Source organism: Xiphophorus couchianus, chromosome 18 (assembly GCF_001444195.1).
Source record: "Xiphophorus couchianus chromosome 18, X_couchianus-1.0, whole genome shotgun sequence".
Taxonomy (NCBI): Eukaryota; Metazoa; Chordata; class Actinopteri; order Cyprinodontiformes; family Poeciliidae; genus Xiphophorus; species Xiphophorus couchianus.
The window spans coordinates 23774838-23801924 of record NC_040245.1 but is presented as its reverse complement, the minus strand read 5'-3'; the positions used below and the strand labels follow the sequence as shown (position 1 = coordinate 23801924).

Below are 27087 nucleotides of genomic sequence, written 5' to 3'. Positions count from 1 at the left end.
TTTCTTTGTCCCCTTTGTGTGCGTTAGTAAAATGTTAAAGAGTGCTTTATAACTATAAACCACATCCTTTGTTGTCTGACCCTTTATTCGCCTACCTCACATATGTTTTGGTAATCTTTTTAACAGTTTTATTACACCTAGTCTTTTTCATGCTTTATGCTGTGTAATTCTGCTTAATATATTTGTGGATATTTGGACTTAGTAGAAAAAATAAGTCCTGAGATTTTTAGTCCACCTTAATATGTCAAACATGTTTAATATTTTGCATTTGGTTAACTTTATAGAGTCTTTTAATTACTCTTCATATAAAAGATGAATTCCAATTCTTTAGTTCCCATGTTCTGACTACAAATGTTCTGCCTGTTATTTTTTCCTCACACCTCTAAAGCACTGTTGTTCACACACTGCTCACAGCTTATGGATAAATCCTATTAACTCTTCTAAACTGAAATGTTTCCATGTGTCAAACAAGAAAGAAAATAATAGTAGATCATTTGAATTATTAAAGTGTCTGCTCAAAGCAAAAGTTTAACATTTTTAAATGCTTCTAGTTTTCATGTAGATTCTAGATTTTACTGTATGATAAAAGAGCTTTAAAATATGATATAAAAATGTAAGTTGCTTGCTTTACCACTCTACAAATCCACATTACTTGAGGGTGCCGCTCCAGGGTTTCGCCTTGACTTCACAGCTTTAACAACTGTAGGTGAGGAGGTCGAGTGTAAAACTGTGTTCTGCCCACTTCAGGTGTTCTCAAAGATAAAAAGAAAATCAACAGTAGAGTGAAATACAATTTATTTCTCAATGCTACCTGGTTAGGACAAGAAAAAACTTTACTGTTTAGGAACAAGAGTTGCCTTGTGATTAGAATTAGAAAAAAAAAAATCGTATAAGGAATTGACACCTCTCTCAAAATAATAATTATAATAAGTTTATTTGTAAAACATCTTTCAAAACAGTTACAAAGTGGTTTACACTACAGTGTAAAACCAACATGCTTAAAAATACATAGTACAAATAAAACTGTAATCAAAAATGTACAAAACTCAGCAGTTAAAACCCAACCTATAATATAATACCATTTTCAAAAGTTTTAAAAGATGACATTGTCTAACATTAAATGCATCATCTACATGTATCAAAGTAAGGTAAATCAATATGCTGAAACATTCTGCAAACCTGTCACAAAAGAATCATTTTTTGCACATTTTTGTACTTCCATTTGGATATCTGGTGGAGTTAGAAACAGTACAAGAAAAATCATCTGGCAATAAGTAATTACTTTATAGTTTCTGGAAAACTAGCTATTTTAAAAGCCTCCTGATTGCTAAGTCACAATTGGTGAGCTCTGTCTCTTACCTAGCAACCCAAGCAGAGCTCCAGCATGTTTGGTCAGCTGATTTTACTGTCTAATGGCTGCTGGAAAAGACAAGTGTTTTGTTCTTGACTTGCCATCCAGAAACCCCTGAATGGCTTTCTGGAGGCTCCATGTCTGTTTAGGGTCAAATATGTACCATTGCACAATTGCGAATTTGTGTGCAGCCATTTCCATGTGTATAAAGTGTTTGACCAGCTGGATATTATTTAGATTTAAAGTGACAAGAGGCCCTAAAACAGTACATTTTGGAAATAACTTAAAATAGGCGAATAGAATAATTTTGTACAAAAAATAGACTTATCCAAACTTGTTCAGGAAGCATAATAGGCCCCGTTTAATAACTTATTATAAGGGTCATAAATATTTAGCTATTTATTGTTTGATTTTACAGATATGTCTTTCTAGGTTTCTGTAAGGTGACATTATTTTCATTTCATCTCAATATTTCACTACTTACCAGCATGTCAAAATTATGCTTTTTTTTATATAGTATGTATTGTATTTAAACACTCTTTTCATACAGTGTCTAAATCAGATAGCATTGGAAAGGAACGGTTTTAGTTGTTTTTTGTTTTTCCTCCATAGTTATTCTCTATAGTGCTAGAATTACTGTATATTCTGGTTGTTAAATGTTTGTGTATGTCTTTATTGCATCATGATTTTACTATTTAACTGTTTTATGTTTTCAGTGTGAGACTGTTGAGCAGTGAGATGCGGTGTTATGTTATGCCCTTTTTTTTTTAAAGCCTACCTTCACGTCACTCTGCGGTCATATGCCCACACCTGCAGCCTGATATACGGCACACCAGCTAAATGCAGCAGCATGTGTTGGCTATAAATAACTGCAACGCCATTAAAAAAGGTTAGACAACTGTAGCTGGTAAAACACAGCCTCGACTCGGGCTTCTGAAGAGGCGCATGAGCCACCTTCAGCCCTCACTGTGCTTTCAGCCCCACAGGTACATGGACAGATGGTCAGATGAATAGATACAAGCTGTTAAACAGTCCCACCCCTTTACTTCTTACTCGGCCCAGAGGAAGGCAGAGCGGAGATTTTATAGCTACCATGAGAATGTCAGACATCCTCCCCCTGACTTTCTGCCGTCTGCAGGTTCCCAGTGGCCCTTAATGTAAAGATGATTGGTACTCTGATGCAGCTACGACTCCCCAACATTGCAATTAAAATCTCTCCTCTTTACTCTTTCTTTTTGAACATACTGATGCAAAAGGTATTACATCAAACTTCCAGCCTGAACTTCGAGTGTATTTCACTATAGATGAAGAAAAGGTAGTTAAAGTTGAACCTGCATGTACAAATAAAACATAAATTTATCAGTCTGGATATAAGAATAAGTAACCACACGTCAAGAAAGTGAAAAATGCAACTTGACAAGGTGCAGGCAGTGTTACAGCAGGTGAGATAAATATAGGGAATGGAGGTCACACTCTTTGCATACAGAGTTTTTCATATTGAAAATAATTCAACTTAGCTGGTTCACATGAAATTCTCCCCAGATGCCAGTTTTAGCCCAAGTAGTCTGTGCATGCTAAGGCAAAAACATCAGTAACTTTAAAAAATTAAGTAATATACAATAAACCGGAATAACACAAGGAATGTGTTGAATGTGCTTATATTTAATAAATGATAAACAACTTTCTTTTTGGTAGGTTGGTAAAATCTTCTGTATGGAGAAGCTAGTTGCATACAGTGTTCGGGTGATATTTTAATTCTGTCTTCTTTTGGATGCTTCTTCTATCTCCTCAGATCTTCAGCTCTATTCGTAGATTGTTTTAATTTTCAGCCTACTTATCTTCTTTATCTGAAACGACCTCAGAGTTTCATTGCCTGTGTTTTTAGAACATTATTCACCCTTGTTCGTCCTGCACTTTTTTTATTAAAAACGTCTCAGTATTGTGGCTTGCTTAATTTTTCTTTAATTATTTGAAGTCTGAAGTATCATATACAGAAAAGCAACCCAGCATTATGATGTTTTAACCTCCAAATTTAACTGTTGGTATGGTGTGTATTTAATATACAAATATAGTTGTAATATTGCCTGTGGGTGACATTTGTAAAGATTTAGCTTTGGAGTACCACTCAAATGCGATCTTCGAAGTCAGATTTAGCTCACCTGGATCTCTTCAAGCACACCTGGACAGGTAGAACTTGTTTCGCAACATAGGCCCCTTGATGGTAATCCTAGACCTTATATCAGATGAGCTGAGACAGTGGATGAAGTCCTTTGGTTTGTTCATTAAGATCCTTTTTGTGTAGTTTCATCATTTACGCAATCAACAAAGAAGCTAAATGAAAGTAAGAAGCTACGTGTGTTGATTGGCTCAATCAAACCCGCTTTAGTTTTTGCTGCTTGTGATCATTTCATGGTACCTCAGTTGTCCCGTTGCATATGAAACACAGCAGTTATATTGGAAAGGATAATTTATGGGGTTTTTTTCTTGTGTCGGAGTCAATTGTTACGCTTTTCTTGGGTTTTACCCGTCTTGTATGAAAGTAGGTTGAGCTGCCATCAAACCGCACTTCCTTTCATGCTTAGAGACTTTAACATACAGGAATGACAGGCACATAGAGTGAAGTGTGTAAAAACTCCAATGGCAAATTTTCTTGTAACTGTGAAGTTAAATATTGTGCGTGAGTGCGCTCAAAGTCAAGGTCGTCCCTGTGGGCTGGATTTCTTTCCCTGCTGTCAGCTCACATGCTGACAGCTACACATATACATGCAAGCAGAAATGGAAATGGCCCCTGACTCCCACAGTTTTCTTGCTTTGTTTTTATTTTTATTTTTTGTTATTTATTTATCTGCTTACATTTGCACGTGTATCCCAATGTGTTGGTTCAGATCAGGTAAAATGCACGCCAGTGGATATGCTCATTTTCTTTCTTTCTTTTGTGCAGAGAATGAATAACGGTGTGAATATTCATCAGCTTTGTACTCGTGACAGTTACCCATGTACCTGTCACTCAGAATCCCAGGTGTCTACAATTACACACTCGCACTCGTGCACAGCTCGGTGTTGTCTGTTAAATGCTGCCTCTGCATCGGAATAATTTAGCATTTTGTGTTTATATTCACACTTTGTACTCATGTTTACATGAGCCTGTTTGGGTTTTTATTGATGCAGCGTGTGTGGGGGTGGCTGCTGCTGATTTATTTATTGTGTCTGTCTGAGAATAATCACGTAAGTGCGACAGACTCGAGCCCGGGTCCAAGGTGTGTGTTTATGACCTCCAGCGGCAAAGCACCAGAAGTTTTGCTTTAATTCTGCCCTGGCTCTTGCTGGAAAGACAGGTGCACTAAACATGACTTATCCCTCACCTGAGTCCCTCTACGATTGGAGACTAATTGAACCTGTGTGTATGTCTGCGTGTGTACACCTCTGTGGGGGTCTGTGTGCACATCCCTTGCAGTTGAACGGCATGCACTTTTTCTTTTCTTTTTTAACTCGCATATATATCTCAAAAACTAATTTCAACTTCATTCTATTTCTTTGATCCGGAAAGCAGAGACAAGTCATGCGACAGCTCCTTGTGGAGATGCCAGCGGCTGGGGTGAAATGGTGTTCGGAGTGCGAGCGCAATTATCTGAGATTCTTAGGAATATTCAAGTGGCTTACATGTTCTACCAGACTGGCTTCAGTCATTTTTAAGATGGAGGGACAAGAAAGCAAGACGGTGCCATAAAGGAGGAGGGAATCAGCATTTTTGTGTAGTTGAACCAAGAAAAAAAGGCAAATGATTTATAAGAGGTATAAAAATATCTTTGTTTAGCATGTACACTGTTTGTTCATTGCAGCACTACAATGTGCAATTACCATTATAGGCATGTTTGCACTTATTAAAAATGGGGTAAGCATACATATGAGGCACCATGAAGTAACATCAAAGGGGGGAAAGTGTATAAGAACTTCACATAATGGGTATAACCATCATAATGCTACAGAGTTAATGGAATAATCTTGCCGATTGTACAAATTGAGGATTTTCTTTGAACTTTGTTTGACCCGTTGTTTAACATTACAGTAGGTGTTTTACATGTTTTGTTTTTGCTCCATCTAAAGCATCTAAAGAATTAATTTGATCTAATCATATTGTCAGACTGAAATTCAGTTACATACCTTTCAATTTAATCATTATGAAACTTCAGTCTACTTTATCCAACAAATCCAAGAAAATTTAGCCAGCTGTGTTGCGTCACTACATTTGCTGCAATCCCTCCTTCCGAATGAAGTGGAAAGTCAATTGTATCACATCTTTAATGTTGCAGCAATCTCTCAGATTGAGCATGGAGCACAATTCCAAGAGGAAGAAACCTCCAGTAGAACTTGATCAGTGTGAGCAGCCGTCTGCTGCAACCGAGTTGTGATCTGAGAAGAAAACACAAAGACACACAGAATAATGGCGCAGGAGCACTGCATGTTAAATAAAAAAGTAAAAGCTGTTGACGGTGCTCTTTTGGTGGCTTCACTCTGGAGAGAAGAAGAGATAAGATCCAAATCAGCAATTAAAATCTGTGGGAGAAACAGTAGAGTATATTAGCTAGTGGCAGGAATACTGAAGGTCCTTTGCTTCCTTTGTCTACATGAGAGGGAAATTGTTTGACACAAATGAACAGAGCCAGGTTTATCGTCCAATGTGTTGGTTCAGATCGGGAGAAAACAGAGTCATGTGCAGCAATACCTCAGCCAGTGGACCCCTGCAGAAAGATGTCTCAGCCAAACACAGAGATATTGGGCAAAATATAGAGAACACAAAGTTAATTTAGTTATCACTCCAGATCATGCAGTATTGGAGAGTAGTAGAAAAAAATAGCAGAGGAAAATGTCATTATTCTCTTTTTTAGCTATAATGTAGCTATAGGGCTGAAAAATGCAGCACACTTCCAATATTAAAACCAGCATGCTATTTTTAGCTCTCTCTCAGCACTTCTATTATTAGTCAATATGATGGAGGCATGCAAGTATTCATCTCTCATCATCTGAGCAGCCTCTGGAGATAATGGCAACAATATGAATATGAAATTGAGAATGTACATACATGCAACCCTAATGTTCATTTTGTCTTCAGGTTTGCATAGAGAGAGATTCTTTAGTTCGGCACTGATAAAACTGCTTTCGATTGTCATCAGTGGAAACTTGACTTGTGTGTCTTAGATATTTTTGAGAGATTTTTTTTTATTGGTTTGCAATAATCACAGTCTGTGGGGAAATCCCTGCTGAACGGTAAACCTATTTTAATACTTGTCTTGTAGTCATAGAAGCACAAAAAAGTTTGTTGTTCTTCTATTTTTTGTGCTTCCTTTCTCTCTAGCAAACACAAGTTTTAAGAAACACATCCCTGGACTGCTACCAAATGGCTAATTAGCTTATGACTGCATAAGCATCATTACTCAGTCTATACCCTCACAAGCTAATTGGCACATGACTGTTTTGCTTGACAACTTGGACAGCATAGTCTAAATAAATCCAATCCTGAATTATTCCTACAACCATCAAGTTTTTTTTTTTGTCTGCTCCAGCCACAGATTTTATATTAAATTTAAGTTGGCATTCTTACAGAGCCACCCAAAAATGTTACTTGTAACTCAAGTAACAAGGGCCGTGTTGGAAAAAGTACTTTTTAAGTGTTACTTAAAATTCAGTCTACCAAGAGTATAAATCATTTTGGGCATAACTTTATATTTATGTAAACAGTATACTGTATATACTACATATTATCATTAGAGCCCTATTGCAATATTGCATATTCACTTTTTGCATATTTACTTGTTTGGAGTCCTGAGTTTGTTTCCTGCAAGTAGACAACTTCATGATGAAGAGTTGATGAGAGACACCAGATGTCCCAACGCATGTTATTTGATTGCCGATTTAATTTTCTATGTTTAACTACACTTTCTGCTACTATTAACACATTTAGAGATTCAGAGCAATAAAGGGACAGGGACACACAGGGAAAAAAAACCTTCACAAAACACAGTCATAAAAGAAATCATTGACGAGTCTGAAAAACTGTCTCTGCCAGACTGTTCTAAGCATCTTCTAGTGATCTATGGCGCACATTTTACCCATCCTCTGTGTTGGCCTATTGCTACAACTTGGCTTTAGAAGATTTACAGAGTCGCAATGTTTTAGATTAAAAAGCATTAAAATCTGTGGATTTATTTGAGTAGTTCAGAGAAACGGAAACGGACCGAGAGAGACAGATGATAAGAAAGATGGGCTGGGAGGAACCGGGGCCACAGCTCCTCTTCTCTTCGCTGCTCCCTGTGTCATCAGAACGTGTTTGTGGGTGTGTTGGACAGGCGCAATGGCTTGTTTATGGGCAGATTAATTGCTTTTATTGCCTTGTTTTTTTCTCTGTGAATGGTGCTGGGTGTTTTAATGAACACCCACACTGCTTGCCTGCCGTGCCCCGCCGAGCTGCTCCTGCTGCTGCTTTTCAGAGCGTAGCCGAAGCCCACTGCAGCTAACTGCCTAACGCTTCCCTCACAGCCCAGCACAGGTGACTGATTCAATGTGTGCCTGTATGGCCGTGTGCCTTGGCCTTCTTAAGAGGCTTAGTGCAGGTGGGCGGTTCCACCCTAAAGGCAAAAAGTGGAGGGACTGGCGCTTGGCTGGAGCGTGACTTTAATCATTTCCTGCTGAGCTGAAGAGAACTAAGCCAGGGCTCCTGCACAACCACGACCGCGAGGATTGTTAAAAGTTATTGGATACCCCGATAACTTTGAGCCAAGATGTGATTGTCCATTTAGTAAAGACTTTCCAGGAATAAAGCCTAATCATTTCTACAGATAGAAGCTTTGCATAGATCAATAAAAAATTGAGGAAGATCTGCAGTATCCTTTTTTTCTCTCTCTCTCCTTTTCTTTTTACCTCATTACATCTCTCTCTCTTATCAGTCCCCTTTCTCTCATATTGTCTTCATCCCTATTACCCACTTATTACCTCCATCCACTTCTCTCATTAATCAGGTGTGCAGGGGTTTCTCTTTTTTTCTGCCCTTCCACTTCATTAAGCCCAGAACAGCAACGGACCATCGCTAATGGACAGTCACAGCTTTAACTCACACTTCAAAGCCGGCTATAATTGTTTATTTTTATTTTTTTTTTGGAAGCGTGCGCCTCGGTTGGATAATGGATGTCTGAGCGCGCGACGTGAGCATGACACATTCAGTTTTATAACAGAGGCAGTAAAGAAAACAGCTTTTTTATGTCCTTTTAATTGATGTTTTTTTTTTTGTTGGTTTTTTTGCAAGGTGTTTGAGCCACAGGAGGCACAAACAAGGCCTCACAAAGAAATAGCCTTCAAATTGTGTTGGCTTTCTGTGGAATTATTGCGCCTTTACAGTTTCACCACACTTATATTTCATGTTAGAATCAATTTGCTTACAACTGAAAGTGCAGAAGACCCTGTAAAAGGAAAGGGAAAAAAAAGAGAACTGCTCTGTGGATGTGGAAAAGCATTGTTACACCAGGGAAATCGACTCAGAAGGCATTTCCTGGGCGTCTCAGCTTGGGCCTGGAGATAATACACACTTTGAGCAGAAAGCTTTCAAATGTTTGGTTCAAACAAAATGTATTCTCAACATGAGCTATTGGAGGGATTCTACTTTAGTTTTAGAGACTTTACTCGTGTAGGTGGGTCTCTCCTGTATTAGTATCACTTTTTTTTATTTAAAGTGTCAGTTAAAAGTTGTCTGAACTAACTTTTAGAACAGAATTAAATCACTGGAGGACACATTAAAGGTTAAAAGTTTTCCCAGAAGTGTGTCAGTCATGTCTTTGGGAGCTTGGAAAGTTTTAATTTTACAGCACTGTCAAAAATATAATTCAGCATATTTTATAGGTCTCTTATAGAATTTGTTCATAAGCAAAATAAAGTTTTTAATGGTACCACATCACCTTAACTAAAAAAATTCCCCCAGGGAGCTCATATTCTTTGCTCTGCATGTCTTACTACTCTGTTCCTCCCGCCGTCTTTACAATCTTATTAAGCAACAATGCCGATGCTTCCATTTGACCATAATGCCCAATATAAAAAAACTTTATAGCTTCATACATTTACTTTCAGCTCTTTGCATATATATTGCTCCTAAGCCTGCAGTGCAGTCGTTTGTGTGGTGTTGTTCAGCTCAGCTCCTGCGGAGGACAGGTATTATTGAGAGATGTTGTAAAAGGGTGCTTTATCGTGTGTTTGTTCTGGCATGTTAACGGTTGGCTTTACAGTGCTGATTATGGCCCAGCAGGAGACGAAGAAGTGCTAACTATACACGAAAAAACATTGTGGGAGTGTAAATGATTGGGAGAGGTCATTTTCTACATTGTTTATGTTTTAATAGAAAATCCAAACGAGTTCCACACCGGGCGGGGGGTGTTGTTCTCTTCTGGTGTCTAATATTAGGCGGTGAGGAAAATTGTTTCACTCCTGAGTTTTGCACAACTGAAGCCTTATTCAAGTATATGCAGGAGGGCATGTGAAGTTATATGAATGTGTTGCATTTTGCAATGCATGAACGTATGTTTATGTGTATTCACTTTAGCGTGATACCGCTAAGAATTACACAATTATGGTGTGTCAAGACCTAAATCACCAAGTAAATGAAAATCCAATTTAATCATGTCTGGCAAAAATAAATAAATAAAACAAATTGCAAATAAATACAGAGTGACCTGCTATGGTTTAAATTAAGTTTTCTGAACATAAATATTAATTATCTTTTGTAAAAATCTAACAGTGTTTCCAGTATTTCCTGAAATGCTGTTAGACAATCCTAAAACAAGACATCCTCATGGCATAGCTTTAGGAAACTCTGTGTTTATGTTTATTAAGCATTTAAGTCAAACAAGTACATTTTCACTTTCAAACTCTCCAGTATCATTTACAACCATAATACTATTGTGCATCTCATAAAGACAGTTGTCAAAAATTAGCAAGAGCTGTATTTTACTGCAGTTTCTGTTCACCTTTCATCAGCGAGGTCAGAAGTCACACGCGGAGCACCTCAAAGTTCCACACTGGGATCCCTCTTATTCAATATCTACATGCTCCTGATAGCTCAAATTATAACAACTGATAAGATTAGCTACCATGACTATGCAGATTATACACAGCTTTACTCACCAGGTGACTAGAAACCCACTCAATCCTTGAGCCCTGAACCTTTAGAGACACATAAAGACAATTACAAAGTCAACCTTCTGTCACCTGAAGAACCTTTCCAGGATTAAAGAACTAATGTCCCGGTATGATTTAGAGAAACTCAGCTGTGCATTTATCTTACCGCAAAAACATCTTCACATGTCTGCCTAAAAGGTCAATCAGACAGCTGCACCTGATCCAGAACGCTGCTGCTTGTGTTCTCACTAAAACCAGGAAGATAGAGCACATGACCTCAGTTCAGTTAATAAATCACTGAATGACTTGATGCCAAAATACATCAATGATCTATTGTTATTGTATCAACCTTCCAGATCACTCAGGTCTTCTGGTGCAGATGAATTCTGCATTCACAGAGCCAGAACCAAATGCAGAAGCAACGTCCTGTTTTCATGCTTCTCTAATCTGAAACAAATATCCACAAAACTCCAAAATTGCAGTAATTAAATGAAGCATGTGAAGGACTTACTATAATATGCTAAAGAAGTAAAGTCGACTTGACTACCTTAGCCTCTTGAATTATGTTTAAGGTGTAATTTGTGAGAATGAGTCTTAGTTTTACCCAAACTGAGCACTTCAGTATAAACACATAGGTGCTTTTCATTGCTAAATAAATACTTACCGAGACCGTTTGTATCATCCTTTCTTTCTTCTTTTTAGCCTGAACATTTCTTAGGGTAACTCATCTCTTTCTCTGTTTACCAGCAGAGATCCAGCTTACAGTGGTGCACTGCCGGAGGACTTCACAAGGATGCTTATGCAGCAACCTAAATCCTAAATTAGGAACTGAAAGGAGTCTGCTTTGACATAAAAGCCTTTTTTTCAAAACAAAAGAAAGATTTCTATTCTCATGCAGGAATAACACTTCATGTATGTTTGATTTCCTTGTTGATGATATGTTGAGCGCTGAATATGCAGCATGCCATAATAAATGCCCAGGTCTGGTTTTTATCCTGCATTAGAATGCCCACACACAATCTGTGATAAGAATTAAAATTGCACAAAAATAACTCAAGCTCAGTTGGGTTAGGACTCCACTTTATGATTAATTGCTTCTTTTTTTTGTTGTTGTTGGTCTTGCAAATAAGATTCCAATAAAACACAGTGACCTTCCATGGTTGTATTACAAAAAATGGAAAATAGTTCCAGATTAATCAAAAAAGATTTATCCCATACATATAGAGCTTCTTTCCTCTCTCCGGTATCTATAGCATATTGTGACACTGAAGGTTCCTGTCCCTTTTCTATGATGTATCCATTATTCCTTCATTTATTGCTAGTCGTATGATGCGGTATTTATGTGTTGATGTGTCTGTTCTCGATAGTGGTGTATTAGCTTTGCATGGCTGTATTTAGGTTTTTCCTCCCTGCTTCATTTCCTCTCTATCTAGCAGTGCCTCTACTCTCTGACACCTTCACTCATTAGCAAAACTCCCACAGCAGAAAGGATGACTCCCTGCGTCGGCGTGTGTGAGAGAGACTACCAAAGCAAGCACGCCAGTCAGCTCTTACTGCAGGGTCATTCAGGGACGACATTGGCAGAGTCTGGATACTAAATCCTAATGGGCACTGGCAAATCTGCCCATACACACACACACACACACATATATATACATGCAGGTGCCAAATGACACAGATTTTTGCCAGTTTTGACTGCGATAACAGCGTGTCTTTAGCTATCCTTATCTCACACAAATGCAGGGTAATCGTTAGGCTCTGTGTCCCCCTGGTAGAGGAAAGGATTGAGGATATGAATGTGATGGTAGAGATGGCGCCGACTGGCTGGCTGGCTGGCGAGGCCAAAGGACCCAAGGGAAATTTGACTGATTGAGGCTGCCTCCAAGCCCACTGCTTACTGCATGTGTGTTTGATACTCACAGGACTCTGTGTGTGCACCAGGGCAGATGGTATGATGGTGTTTGAACCAGCTAGGTGCAGGACCAGGTCAAGACAGGGTTTTGGGTGTAACTTGAGTGAGTTAAGGTGACTCGGTTGGCTCTAAGGTATCCTATAATTAAGTTGCAAGAACCTGGTCAGCAAGCAATATTTTTTCCCCCCCCTATGCACAGGTGTAACCAGCTTTTGATTGTCTGATTGCCTTATTTTCTCTGACACCAGCCAGATGTTTAAGTGAAACCACAATAAAGTATGTGAAAAAAATGCATTTTTTGTAGTTAAAGTCAAATTGATGCTAGATTATCTACACTTAAACATAAAAAATCAAATAGCATGTAGACAAATTTTCCAAAGCAACTGTATGCACGACAGAAACAGAGCTTGAGTTCTCCATCTGTTCTGAGAATGCACACAACTGAAATACTGATGTCAAGCCAAGCATGGCACATTTTGACACATTATTGCGCATGGTATTTCTGTTGACCGGTATGACTGCTGTGCACCAGATTTCCCCATATGGGACAATAAAAGATTTAACTTGAACTTGAGCTAGCTAGGGCTACAACCTCATTATGGCCGTCCAACTCTGCAGGTTTTCCAGGTCAGTTCCCATATTGCTTTTGGTCACGTAACTGCTGCTGCAGGTCAAATGTCAAACAACAAGATCTCCTGAATTAACCAAACTTAGAAAGTGATATGGTCTGGGCACCGTGGCCCCTCCATCACAAGCTTCTTCTCAAACATTATTTTCAGGAAAGTGTAATCAGTGTACAATATTGTGTTTGTCTATTGTGCTTAAATCTTATGTGGTCTAGTCTATGATGTCCCTAATGCCAAAAAAGTAAACTTCATCAATGCAACATAGCTATTCAGGTTTGATGTTGTTGTTTTTACTTTAAAATAAGAGCCTAAGACATCAACTTTTAACACCTTGAAAGTATGCTCACAGCAATCTGGAAAGGTGTGTGACCTGCTTCCTCCAATTTTGCTGCTGCTAAAATTGTGTAAATACTGATGTTGCTTCCTCTTCTAAAGCAACACTGAAACTGATGGTGGAGGTACAGAAACCTCATATTTCTGCACCTCCAGATATAATCCAGCCACCTTCTAATCTAATGGGTCGTTCTCTGACATTTAATTCAGAAAGAAAATGAAATGGAATGAAAAATTTTCAATTCTTCATGGTTAAATTAACTGAATCAAATTACCACTGAGCTCAGTGGTAATTGGCTGCTCAGCCAAATGTTCTCATATTTTATTTGTGTGTCTGAAATAAAGTGAATCTGTAGGTTGTAAAGTATGTGCCTTGTCTGTCATGTTATAACATGGTGATCAGCTTTTCTCCCTTTACTTGTTAGTTTTCATTTGCACTGAAGTGTAAATATTACTTGGTTTGTTCATTAATATTTTTCTCTGTAATGGAGTTCATTGATTTCTCCAGGTAAATAAACAAAGCTGGATAATAGAGGAACGAACAGTGAGCTGTTAACTCCACTTTACATAAAGTAAAAAAGAAAAAGAAAATCAGCTACGACTCTATGGTAAATAAGTGAATGTAATACTGGAATTAATGACAAGAGTACATTTAAATAAACATACCAGAATCATAAAACTGATTATTATCCCTTTTTTTAATCACTTCGGGTGTGTTTCCATTTGTTCCCATCTATCTTTCACTTGGACCTCTAAGTTGAGTTAAAAAATAATTTACAAAGCCTGCACATCCTGTTAAATCATGTGCAGATTGAGCGTCGTACGCGCATGGCTGTTTATGTGTATGTTTTATTCGAGGTAGAGGAGACAGATTTACGTCAATGTACAGGAGAGATGAAGGCCCAATTCCCAGAAGGACAGTTCTCTAGCTTGTATGTTTCTCTGGCAGCCTTGGCATAGTTCCAGTTTAATTCCTTCACAGCCTGCAGGCATGTTCTTTCACCTTCTTATTCCCTCTTTCCTTTCTCAACAATGAATCTGCTTTCACATTTTCTCCTTCTTAATCCTATAACCAGCTTTGAATCTCACTCTTGCTATCATCAATTACTCAGCAGGCTCCTCCACCGTACTCCTTTTTTTATGTATTAAAATTGTATTCGCATGCCAGGCAAGCCTTTTTTTTTTTTTTTTTTTACTGTCAGCGGTATAACCTTCAATAATCTGTAATGAAAATAGCCAATTTATATATCTGATTGCTATCTCCTAAAGGATAAGATGTGATGAAAAGTGTTATGGAGGATAAATATGACCAGCATTACAACCTCACCTTCTATCATCTATTATCATTTTTATCTTTGGGTTCCTGGCAGTTTAGCTGCTCTTTATAGTTCTATTATAGAAAATCTGATGTGCAGCTATCTTTTAAAGTGCTGTATTAGCTTTTAACACCTTGTACTACGGACACCAAACATATTGTGAGGCAGTAAAATACCAATAAAACCCACTATGAGGCAGCTCACACAAAACCATAAAACTCAATACTAGAAAAATAACAAAAATCTAAATTTTATTAGAAAGGGTGCAAATCAGTAAATCCATATCGTGTACACAAACATATTTATAATCCTTTGGGGGGCAGGAGGGAAGGAATTACCTGCAGAGAGGGCAGAAAACCAAGAAGCAAAAAGCCACACAAACACAAAGACATTTGAGGGGTTTCCTTTTTTTATTTGCCTATTTACCTAACATGTTGTTTTTTTTTATTGTTTGAGGGGAAAAAAAGTGTAAGTCCACACAGAAATTGCTGCACATTTGCAACGAAAACCTTGTTTTGAAGATTTCTATAACCACTAACAAGAGCGTCAGTGTTCAGTTTAAACAAAAAAAGCCCTTTGACCTCTTCTATTACCTCTTTAAGGAAAAGATCCAGATTCACTAAACGAAATAAACATGAAAATCCCAGTTTGAATTATGAAAACCTCTCAAAGAGTTTGTTACTCTCATTTTGCAGCTAATTCAGACTTTAACTCATCAAAGCACAAACTCCACTCGGCCTCCGATGGAGTTCTGTGGAATCTGATGTTACAAGATGTTACCAGAATTGACCAAAGATTTCCAAAAATCCTTATTTCTTAGAACAAACATAATGATCAAGTGTCATGTTTTTGTAGATGAAAGTAGAACCCAAACACAGAACAGGCAGAGGCATTACAAGAAATCTAGAGAAAATATCATATAAAGGCAGTAGAACTGTTCGCCTGCTCTCATTGCATAAAAAATATTCTTTTGTGGGCGTGCCGTGGTGGTTAGCGCGACCCATATTTGGAGGCCTTGAGTCCTCGACGTGGCCGTCGCGGGTTCGACTCCCGGACCCGGCGACATTTGCCGCATGTCTTCCCCCCTGTCCTTCCCCATTCCTGTCAGCCTACTTTCGTAAAAGGGACACTAGAGCCCACAAAAAGACCCCCTGGAGGGGTAAAAAAAAAAAAAATTCTTCCGTGACATTATGAAATTTGTAGATCAACACTGGGAGTCTAATATTTTAAATTAGTTGATTATTTTTAGGGGTTTATTTCACTGCTTGTATTAAAACAGTTAGCTGAGTGGTTCTTTGTGCTCCTTCTGTTTCCAATCTAGACTTTGTGCTTTCCATAGCATAAAAAATCTCAGTAAACCAAATGTGTTTTTTTTTTAATACGAAAAGAAAAAGTGTCCCAGCCTTCATTTAGTAGGCTGATCTGCATCGTGCAGCAACAGGTGTGGGAGGGGTTTTTTTGTTGTTTGTTTTCCCCTTACAACCACCATTTTAATAAAAGCCTATAAAGCACAGAAATACTATGAATTAAAATATTTGCATGTTTTAAAATTTTGAAGACCATTATAGAACCCTGGTGCATACCTAACTTACCCACCTACCTAATTAAACAGTTAAATCTCCTGGGTTTGCTGTGTGTAGATGTTTCCCTTAGTCTGTTACATCCACTGGGCTCAGGTTCTCTTCTGCATCCTGCTCTCTCTACTCTGTTTGACTGTACCATAAATTTACCAACACACATATCTGCACACGCAAGACACATATATACACACACAAATCAATACAAGTCTTCTTGGCACTACCAGAGCCCAAAATGACTATAGATTTTCTGTCTACCCTGCCACTAAATTATGCAAACCTCTGGTTTATGTCCAAGTACTTTTTTGGCATTCTCGTCCTACAAATGAGATGATAAGAATTTTATAATAAGGCAGAGTTTGATTAATACAGGTACAGATATGGGGAAGGTGATAGTTATGTACAAGTGAAAATTAAATGCTTTTAAAAATGTGTTGATCTTTTTAATTTGATACCTGATTATTGCCAAATGTTTACTCTATAGATTTTGAAATCAGTCCCTAGTATTGGGATCATAAATGTCCTGCTGAGGTCAGGACTTTGCTCAGGTGCTTGATACTATCAGAATTTCAGCTCGACTAGTACAAATGAATATCTAAATACTAAAGAGTGATGAGTAAGTAAAGAATAAATGAATCTAATTCAATATAAATATCTATATTTTGTCCATGGAGGCTGAAAATTTTAGCCTATACACAAAGGCAATTATCCTAAACCTGCAGTGCACATGTGTTTCTTTTCATGTTAGAGGCAGCATGCAGAGAGACAAATGTTACGGGAAACGGCCCATGAAATTTGCTTTTAGTTGCAAGTCATTTTTAAACATTGAATTTTGACACAATGATTTCAAAATACTTTTTTCTTGTCAGCCAACGGGGGTACAGGCCAAATCTTTGAGAATTTCTTAGTGTCTTTGTAAAGTCTAGGATATACTGTATGTTGCTAATGCGTCAGAGGGATAAAATATATATACTTTCACGTTGCTGCAGTAATTCCATTATGTTGAAATCTAACATCTTTCACCGTGTCAAAGGGGTGGGGGGAATGTTTCTAGCTTTAAAGCATCCCAATAGCTTTTAACCTAGTAGGTCTTTTCAGCAGAAGCTGTTCTTTACTACGTGGTTCTCTCAACAACACCAGTCCCTTATCCCTGGCATCTACTTAAGCGAGTCAACATATCAAATGCATTTCCAGTAGCATAAGCTACCTGCTACATTGTGGTGCATGGTATATAAACTTGGAAATTTGTGCTAACTTTTAGCTACAGTTGCATTCTGCAGATGATATGCAACTTTTTACAACCTGTTAGATTTGTTTGACAACAGGTACTTTCAAGAATTACTGGAGGTTGTATGTGACATCAAATACATCGTTTATACCAATTATTTTCTACCATCCAACAACCATATAATCCCAAACAACATAATGAAACTGTACTTTTGTGTATGTATACTTTGACTCTTGGCCTCCTTTTGTCCTTTTCTTCACTGACCTTTCTGCAGCAGTCTTCACTTTAAATCTTTGTGCATGTCCGGAGTAGTGCAGTAAAAACTTCACAGCAAAGAAAAGTTCCCTTTGATGTTACCTCTCTACAGAAGTATGGTGCACAAAACCTACATAACCTTGGTTTTGTGTCCGTTTTTTTTTTTTTTCCCATACTTCCTTTTAAAGCATCCAATACCTGATCATAGCTAATCACTACAGAAAAATGGAAGCTTGAACATACATCACCAAGCAGAATGCATGTATATCTGCTGTTCCTCTCTTTGAAATGGTCAAAACAACGTCAAAGTGATTCTAACACTTGTATTCTCAAATGTTAACACAGACTCATAAACAGCATTAACCGCTTTCAAGGTGTTGTTGTGTAATCTATCTTCAAGATATTAGCTTCACCTGCTTATCCTTTTGCTAACTGAAAAAAATCAAACTAACCAATCGAATCCTGCAGTCTTCCAGAAAGATTTGATATCAATTCAAAAGGACAAAGAGGAGGAAATTGAAATGATCCACTTGCTCATGTCTCCCTGGAGCTCGATTACCTAAAACACACACACACACACACACCCCTCCTTATTTTTTACCACTGTTTAACGCTGTTTTATCTCTTGTTTCCCGACAGCTGTCTTATTCTCTAACCAACATTTTCTTCAACATCTTTCTGAATGAATTCTCTGTTACCCTGTCTCAATATTCCCAGTCGGCCACATTCAAGAAGCCTTTCCCTGAATGTGTATGGGTAATGGACACTGTCCAAGAAAGAGACCACTGTCTGTCAAGAAGGATATTAAGACAGATGTAGAAAAAGGCAGAAGTTACATTGACTCAAAAGAGGAGAGAAGGGTCGGGGAAGATTTAGTTATCCAGAGCAGAGAGCCGCGCTTATGCTTCCACTCGATCAAGATGCTAAAGATGAAATTGAAAACATCCCCTTGAAACAACCATTGTTCAGTATGTAGAGCTTGATTTTGTCTAACGAGTTCATTCTTCCTTCTTGTAAGCAAAGCAATGACCAAACTAACCGTTCCTGTTTGCATAAACATGTAAAATAATTATGGAAAAAGGGATTGCGTTGCTGTCCGCAGTTGCTCGAAAGGAAGTTTTTCCAAAGACACAACAGTTACATACTGGGTTTTGCAAAAGCATACCTTTTAAAACCTTCACATTTTGTCATTTTTTAACCAGTTACCACCAACCATAGACCAGTACAAAGTATACCAATGCTTTTTCTTCTCAACTCTGACCAACATCCACTATCAGTGCTGAAGAAAGGCAGTCCCGCAACATGCTGCCACAGTTGAGATTTTTTGCCCAGAACTTGGGAAATTGGTTCATAAACTCACTCTGCTCTAAACTTCCCTGTAAAATTTTTTCTGATCAGCCCTGTGACTTTCTTGGTTTTTATGATGCTGTTTGTTCACTAATATTCTCCACCAAACCCCTAAAGCCTTTCCACAACAGTACTGCACACTGAGATTAAATTATATACAGTTGGGCCCCTGTTTACCTAATGGGTGACTTTTCAAGGCAGTTAGAAGCAGTAGAGTTTATTAAGGGTATCACAGTAAATGGGGCAAAACACATCAAACACCAATCTCATTTTTTTATTTCTACAAAATGTTGGAAACCATGTTTCATTTGCTTTCCACTTGGCAACTGCGCACTACTTGATGTTGGTCTATCACTTACCCCTATGTGATAGTCTGAAGTCTGGCAAGGCGCTGTCTGTCATTATACAATGAATAACTTCAGAGACCAAGTCATAAAGTAAACATAGGAGTAAACATTAATTTTAATGCAGCACTTCATCTAATAGATGTGACATGTTTCTCCAGGCGGGCTTCTCTATTACTTAATCGGTCATCTAATTGATGTCATATATTTCTTAATGATTAGGTTGTTAAACGGCCATTATTCAGAAAGTCAAACAGTAATAAAGAATTTGACTGTAGACGCACATCAGCGCACTGTGGTGAAGCTAGTGGATGATCGGTGCCCTGATGTGACCTTCTTGGCTCGTCTGAAAGAAGCGCTCCACTTAAACTTCGCTGGTCCTTCGTAATTGAATTAGTCTGCTCAATTATGTAGAGGCAGGCCTGTCCTCATTATACGGCGCTATTAAAACACAAGAACCAAGCCAAAGGGGAGGGGAGAGGGAGCAGTTACTGAGGAAAGGAGTGAAGAGCTAAAAGTTATTTTAGTAAAGCATAAAATTTTATGGCTTTGTCTTCAAACTGTCTGCCACATCTGCGCAACGGTGCCGTACATGAAGGATGTCCCCATGCATCTTCTGCACTTTACCTCCCGGCTGATCGCTCGGAAAATGTTAAGGCAGCAGTTTTGACAGAAGTTCTCTTTGTTTTTCAACGGCTTCCCATAAAATCACGACGCTGATCTCCGCTAGCTGACGTGCTACTTTGAGGAACCAAAAATGTTTATTCATCTGCAGCGCGTTTTTTTCTCCCCCCCGATCAGGGGAGAAGTTCTGATGTCCAAGACGTCAGCTGCCATCTGATTCCTGTCTCCTCGACTCATTGTTCTTTCCTTTTCTTCTCATTTTTTCAGGATCAACTGAAGACCCTCCAGAGAGGCTACAAGCATGTTAATGATGAAGCTCTGCGGCTGCAGAGGTGAGTTGGTTCCTACACACACACATTCATAATGTAATACACTGAATGAGCTCTCTGCTTCTGTGGAGAAAACAGACACAAACACACAGACAGTTTTTCTGCTCTTGGGACCCAGTCATCGCTGTTTAATTACCTGAAACCCAGATTGAACCCGTATTTCTGTGTCCTTTGACTGTCCTCTCTCCTCTCCGGGCCAGTAATCATCTGACTATGGACCTAGACAACAACATCAATATCAACCTGCCGCCTATGGAGACTAAAGTGTTGATGTGAGTATACAGTTCAAAAGGCTGACCAATAGATTCAGTTACAGCAGGAAAAAAGTACACATTTTCATTCACATGTTTACCATTGCATTGTGTCATTTTCTTACCATCAGAGAAAAGTACATTTACCTTAAAAGGCTGGTATTATGTATTTTCCAGGAACATGGTGCCATTTTACAGCACAATCAGTTAACTATGTTACTTTCAGTTGTTGTATAAATGCTGTATATATCAAACATGACTTCATAGTTTGACACTTTGAAATTGGGCCTCTGTCTCTTTAAGAAGCTCCTGCTTTTTCTGACGCTCCGATATCATCACAAGAATGCTTCTCATTATGTTGCTTACAACTGTTCTTAGGAGCGTTGGACTGAGACGTAACTTGTATGATGAGCTCCTCAAATGAGCAAGTTCAATCAGGTGCTGCCACTAGTCTGGAGGAGCTCAGTGGAAAAATGCAGTGTAAGAATGCTCTGTGAGTTTAGGGACTCTAACTCCAAAGTGGAGCTTTCTGGAAATAAGCAGCCCTTTGTGGCATTAAGAGTTTAGGCACGCTTGAGGCAGGCAGGAGAATAAAGGATTTCTCAAACATGCATGAAAGAATCAAAGCAACATCAAATTAAACTAGTGACAGTAAAGATCAGAAGGAAAGCCTGATACAATTTGAATCAGCATTTTGCATCTTCAGCAAATCTGGAAAAATCTAGAATTTTATTTAGGTATTTTACAGTTCTGGAACAGTATGAAAAAGTTTAAGAAAACATCTAGATTTTTAAGACCTTGCTCCCTGTAGCTGATGATGCATATCTAAGTCTTGAAAAATACCTTGCTCCACCCAGCCTGCACATTGATCTACCCAGTCATCTTTCCATTTACTATCCATTCATCAATTTGTTTTTGGGACCAACTTTCCATTGATCCGTCTGTTCACCCATCTATTCATCTATCCATATGTTTTCATCCATCTATCAGTCCATCCATCCCACCGTCTGTCTGTCCATTAATAAATCATCCATCCATTCATCCGTCTGTCGATTTAGCCACTTTAACAACCTTTCATCAATGCATATGTCCATTATTTTGTTTATTTATCCATTTATTTATCAGTTCATCAATGTTTCATCCATTTATAGACCTGTATGTGTGCCAATCAGCCCATCCAAATATCTGTTTGTCCATGGTCTGTCTGTGGATTCATCCATCCATACTTTCAGGTTGATAAATTAATGGAAACCCTTTAAAGCTTAAATGGAAAATAACTTTAGCACAAGATTTTATATTTAGTTTCCGCGTGCACTGATGACTCTCCTCAGTCTTCATTGCTGCACTCTCGCAAGGTTAGAAAGTCACAGATCCAGGTCAGAAAATATGGAATTTTTAAGTGTTAGTAACTTCTAGCACTTCTAACTCATGAGTCATGAGAAAATATGCTTATTTAGCTGTGAAGCTCTTTTGCAGAAAGCTTGCATCATAATCCTTTGTTGTGCTTCATCACGTTTTGTCTTCATCTCGCTGCGTAGCATCCAGCGGGCTTGGCGAGGCTTCCTGCAGAGACAGGAAGTGGAGAAACGGAGCCCATCCCCACCTTCACTCTCCTCCTCTGACAAGATGAGCATGTCGATCAGCATGATGACCCTGTCAGACGGCAGCACCCCTGTAAGTCATCCGAGTGTCACACATACTCGCCATTAAAATATCAGGCATGCAGATGACATGTCAACATGTGTTTATGGCGGCTGTATGAGTGTTCGTGTATTAGATCGTTGCAAAGATGTGACATTCTGCTTGCTGCTGCTCTATTTTCTCTGCGTTGGAGGAAAAGTTTCAACAGCATCAAAAGATGATGAAAAAAAATAACGTGTTTTCTGCTTTATTTCTATATAAACTTTGTGGAAGTCGAACTAAGAAAAAAGTCTCCAGGGCAATTACACAGGCAATAGCATTTCGAGTACAGGTGGAAAAATAAGTGGTTTGATCAGCGCTGCCTTGGTAACACAGACACCTTGTGTTTCAGGTTGCTAAAGAAAAAGCAAATTACAATGTTTAGGCTTCTGTTGGAAGTTTTTTCTTTTGCTAAGTTTATGTCAATTTTTGCTCCATTATGGTGCACAACCTGTACTTAGCCTTGATGATGAATATAATAGGTGGTTCTGGTTAAATTTCTACTATTTAGGATTGTCTTGCCATTTTATCCACATCAGCGACTATTAAGCAGACAGTGCTTTTGATTGAAGACTCAGTAGTTAATTACTTTTTCCACTTACAAATGTTAAATGAGAATAAAAACACAACTGGCTAATGAGGCACGGATTGTCTGTGTGGGTATATAACAAAATGCATTCTGCTTTGGACTGAGGCCTTGGGTAAAAAAAAGGCTCCTGCTGTCAGCAAGCAAACAGTAAACATTTTGGTTGGCAAACCAATTTTTGCATGTCTAAAGAAGGTTTCCGAAGTTTCCGAGCTGAATTGAAGTTGCAAGAGTTTAAACATGTTGTGCTTATGCAATATGATCTCCTCTTGTTAAATAAGTAAATGTGTTTTACTTGGATCATCTTAAATTTCTATGTGATTCGCCAGTACAGTGGCACTGCATACAGTCTGAACTGTTACTGTTTTAGCCAATCTAAACATGTCTCTTCCTGGTGTGAGGGGATTTTCTTCTTACTTTTTCCCTCTGGTGATGTCTGGAATAATGATAATTGTCTTGCAAACAAATGCATGGCGGTGGTTACTGATAGGAGTGGGCTATGTGTAATTTTCTCTGCCTGGTGACTTTGATGGAAGAAGTTGGTGGTGCAGTAGTTTTGAGACTTGGAATTAATTGCAATTGAACCCACCTGTCAAGACATATGATTTTCACAATAAGTTGCCTCAGAAGTGTTTGCTGAAGATATATAATCATAAAATCTGTCCATTATGGTTCAGCCTTGTCCTCTTTACAAACTGCATATATGCATAGATTTCTTGTAAATGCATAGATACATAGATTTCTGCATTTCTTGAAATCTATCCAGTGTTTTCATTGACAGCTCAAACATTTTGCTTCAGCCACACAGAATAAAAGTAAACACATTTAAAGCAAGAGTTTGATAAAAAAAAAAAGTGCAACAAGAAAAAAAAAAATAGACATACCCAAATTGTTAAGTGGACGGCAGTTGTGTAGGATTTTATCAAGTCAGAGGACTCCAAAGAGCTTTACACTAAAATCAGTGATGGTGTTAAAAGACAATATGGCCAAAGCTGCCTTGGGGCAAACTGACAGAAGTAAGACTTTGTAATCAATAAGCCCAAACCTTCTGACCACAAAGCAGGTCAGGTATCTCCCCCAAAGGCACAACAGCAAGGTGACTGAAATGTATGGAGCAGGGGATCAAACTGGCAACCATTACCTCCTGAGTCACTGCCTCCCCATATGAGGCTAGAAACATTTTTCCTGAGGGCAAATTTTACATTGTTTGAATGACAATTAACAACACAACAGCTAACTAAGAGAAAAACTCTACATTTAGCTAAGAGATTTACTGTGACCATTTACAGAAAAGAAAAAAAAAGTTTGGTCAGAAAGTTGAAATTGATCTAATTTCATAAACGCCACAACTTTTCCATCCTGTGCTGCAAATGTTTAAGTTATCATTTTACTCAACAGTGTGTGTGTGTGTGTGTGTGTGTGTGTGTGTGTACATGCGTGTGTGTGGGATGAATATCTGACCATATTTTAACTTTATTTTCATTTTAATGATAAGTTTCTAACACCTTTATGGAGATTTTAGAGTTCAACGTTGTTAAGTCCTACCTAGGAAAACTGTACATGTAGCACTGAGTTTGCCCAGAAGAGGGCAGCAAGTTCTAGTTAAAATTCTCTCAGATTGCAAACCCAAATCCAATCCCTTCTTAAAGACTAACTATAAAAGGATTTAATCAAAGACATTCACAAAAGCACACATTTTCACCCAGCAAAGACACAGTGACAGTAAAAATCTGTACAACAGCCATTCTCATTCAGACCGACTCCTCCACCTGCCACGTCACGAAACGGTAGATAAATCCTCTGGATTTTCTCCACTGCCTCTATTGTGGTCATTATAATTCTACGCCGGCATTGTCTGCACGCTGCTGGCTGAATAGCAAGTGTCTGTACACTTACCTGCTAATCCCTGAGGCTGAAGTCAACAGGCAGGTTACATCTCAGAGATGGCTAGGATTGTGAGATTTAGGCGGTAGTTGTCCGCTCAGTTGCTGCTGGAGGAGACTGTTTGATTTAGATTCTTGTAGATGACGAAGGGGTTAGATCGCTTATGACAGAAGACAATTGAGAGTGGCGAACAGCAGAAATAAGTATGTCCTGACAGATACCCAGTGGGTGTACAGTTCATGAAGTCATCCAGGATGTTTATGCTCTACACACATTCTTACTGTATATAGATATATAGAGCTTTCTATATATCTATATAATATAACAGACAGTGGTTCTAGTTGAGATCCTTTGGGAAGGCAGGGAATTGCTTAGCTCAGTGACTTAGACCTGCCGACAGGGGCAGATGATCATCACTGAGAGAAAGCCAGAGTGAATTGTATGAGTGCATTAGGACCCTAAGGTCAAAGAAGATGGAGCAGAAAAGAGGAGGGGAAGATGAAAAACAGACTTTAGTTCACTGGTTGAATGTGCTGATTCTGTAGATCTGCTCTCTTTCTCTCTCTCTCTCTCCCTCTCTGTGTATCAAAGGGAGGCTCAGCTTTTCTTTCCATATTGAGTGATTCAGTTTTTTTTCCTTCCATACAGTTGATGGATTACAATAGTCCGATATGAACTCTGCCTCGCTTCACAAACTGTCACTCTCTGTCTGTTTCTCCCTTTCTTCTCGTTGAAATATTTCTTTACAGTAATGCTTTCTGCTCCCCCATGTTTGAATTTCTCCCAGTTTCATTTCTGTTGAGCCAGCTATTCATCCTCAGTGTGCACAGGCACAAACACAAGCACTCACCAGCAATGGGGTCATATTTTTTTTTCTCTCCCTGACACACAAAGATGCAGAAACCATCTCTAAAGTGATTGGATTTGTAACCTTTGCGACTTCAATGCCAGTCTTTGACAAAAGCAGACTGTATAACAGAGCCTGAAACAGTGTCTTGGAAAAAATATGTATACTCGGTATGTTTGGTTTTTTTAAACTTTTTTGTATGTTTTCTCTGAATTTTTTTTTTGTGATAGTCCAACACGAAGTAGTGCAGACTTGTACATTAGAAGAAAAACTGATTATTTGAAAATGTTTGTATTAGGGCGGGGTCATAAGTCAGTTTTATCAGTAGTCAGATTTTCGGTTTTTGAAGATTTAAATTTTTGTAAAATGTGGATTTTTTTTTTTTTTTTAAACTAGTGCACTTCTTGGGTTTCCGTAGTTGTCAGGATGATGTCAGCACACTCATGTCAGCCATCTTGTTTGACAAGTGTGTTTTACAGCTTCTGATTATTTGAACCTTGAACTCAGGTCAACTCTGCGACAAAATACAAGACGCAGGCTTAAATTATAAGAAGATGAGGTGATCTGAATACAGGACGTTACTGGTTCAAGACTTGTCGGAGTCAGCAAGAAAATGTATGTGACTATTACAGTCCAAAATGTGCAAATGTTAAAGGGGCATGAATACTTTTGGAAAGCATGTATGCTGGTGTCTGTATGAAGGGACTTTTTGTTTGTTCCTTTGATCAACATGCAACTTTCGTCTGCGAAACTGGTCTTTCACGCTGTAACTTGGATATCTCTCTTTGTGATTGATCCCTGTGCGCTGTAATAGCACCGCTGAGGGAGGCAGAATTATGAGTTTCATTAAAGGGGGAACCTAACAAAACTCTGGCCTTTATGCTCAGATATGAATCAGCTGTCTAAATTTTATTGTTTCATCATACTGTGTCACGTTGGCACAGCCAGCCAGACCACCTGCACGCACACATGCACGGATGAGAGGCGCGCGGACACACAGGCCACTGCAGCTTCAATTTTACACTGTCGAGAAGACAAATGCCCTTTTATTACAAGGCATCAATCAAATTGTGTTTAGGGGTGAGGGAAATGTTTTTTTTCTGGCAGCGTTGCCTCTAAATTACGTGAGGAATGAGAATCCGGAGGGGACGCTCCGAGATGCTTGGAGTCTGGACATTAGTTTTAAATCCAGTTTGTTTTTAGGATTTCATTCTACATTTTGCATTGTGAGTATGGGAGCTGTCCATGGCTTTGGTGCTGATCGTACATCGGGGGGTGTAATAGCCGTGTTATGACACTAGAGGGAGGCCTTGTCTCAAAATGGCTGGTTTGTGTTCTGTCAGCAGATTGTTTGGAAGGAGCAGCATGGTTGACATTTTTCAGAAAACAGGAAATTCAAGACCTAAAAAGGAACGAAGCATTCAACTTTTCTTGTCTACTT

General features: G+C 38.6%; 1 protein-coding gene across 2 annotated transcripts in view; it reads left to right on the top strand.

The window, feature by feature from the left end:
* The window catches only part of schip1 (schwannomin interacting protein 1), a 265176-nt gene that overhangs the window by 61852 nt on the left and 176237 nt on the right, over positions 1-27087 (top strand). For both annotated transcript variants that reach the window (XM_028045404.1, XM_028045403.1), the window contains 3 exons: positions 20337-20401; positions 20599-20670; positions 22188-22323. In XM_028045404.1, the coding sequence (XP_027901205.1) occupies positions 20337-20401; positions 20599-20670; positions 22188-22323 (273 nt within the window). The remainder of the gene's footprint in view (positions 1-20336; positions 20402-20598; positions 20671-22187; positions 22324-27087) is intronic.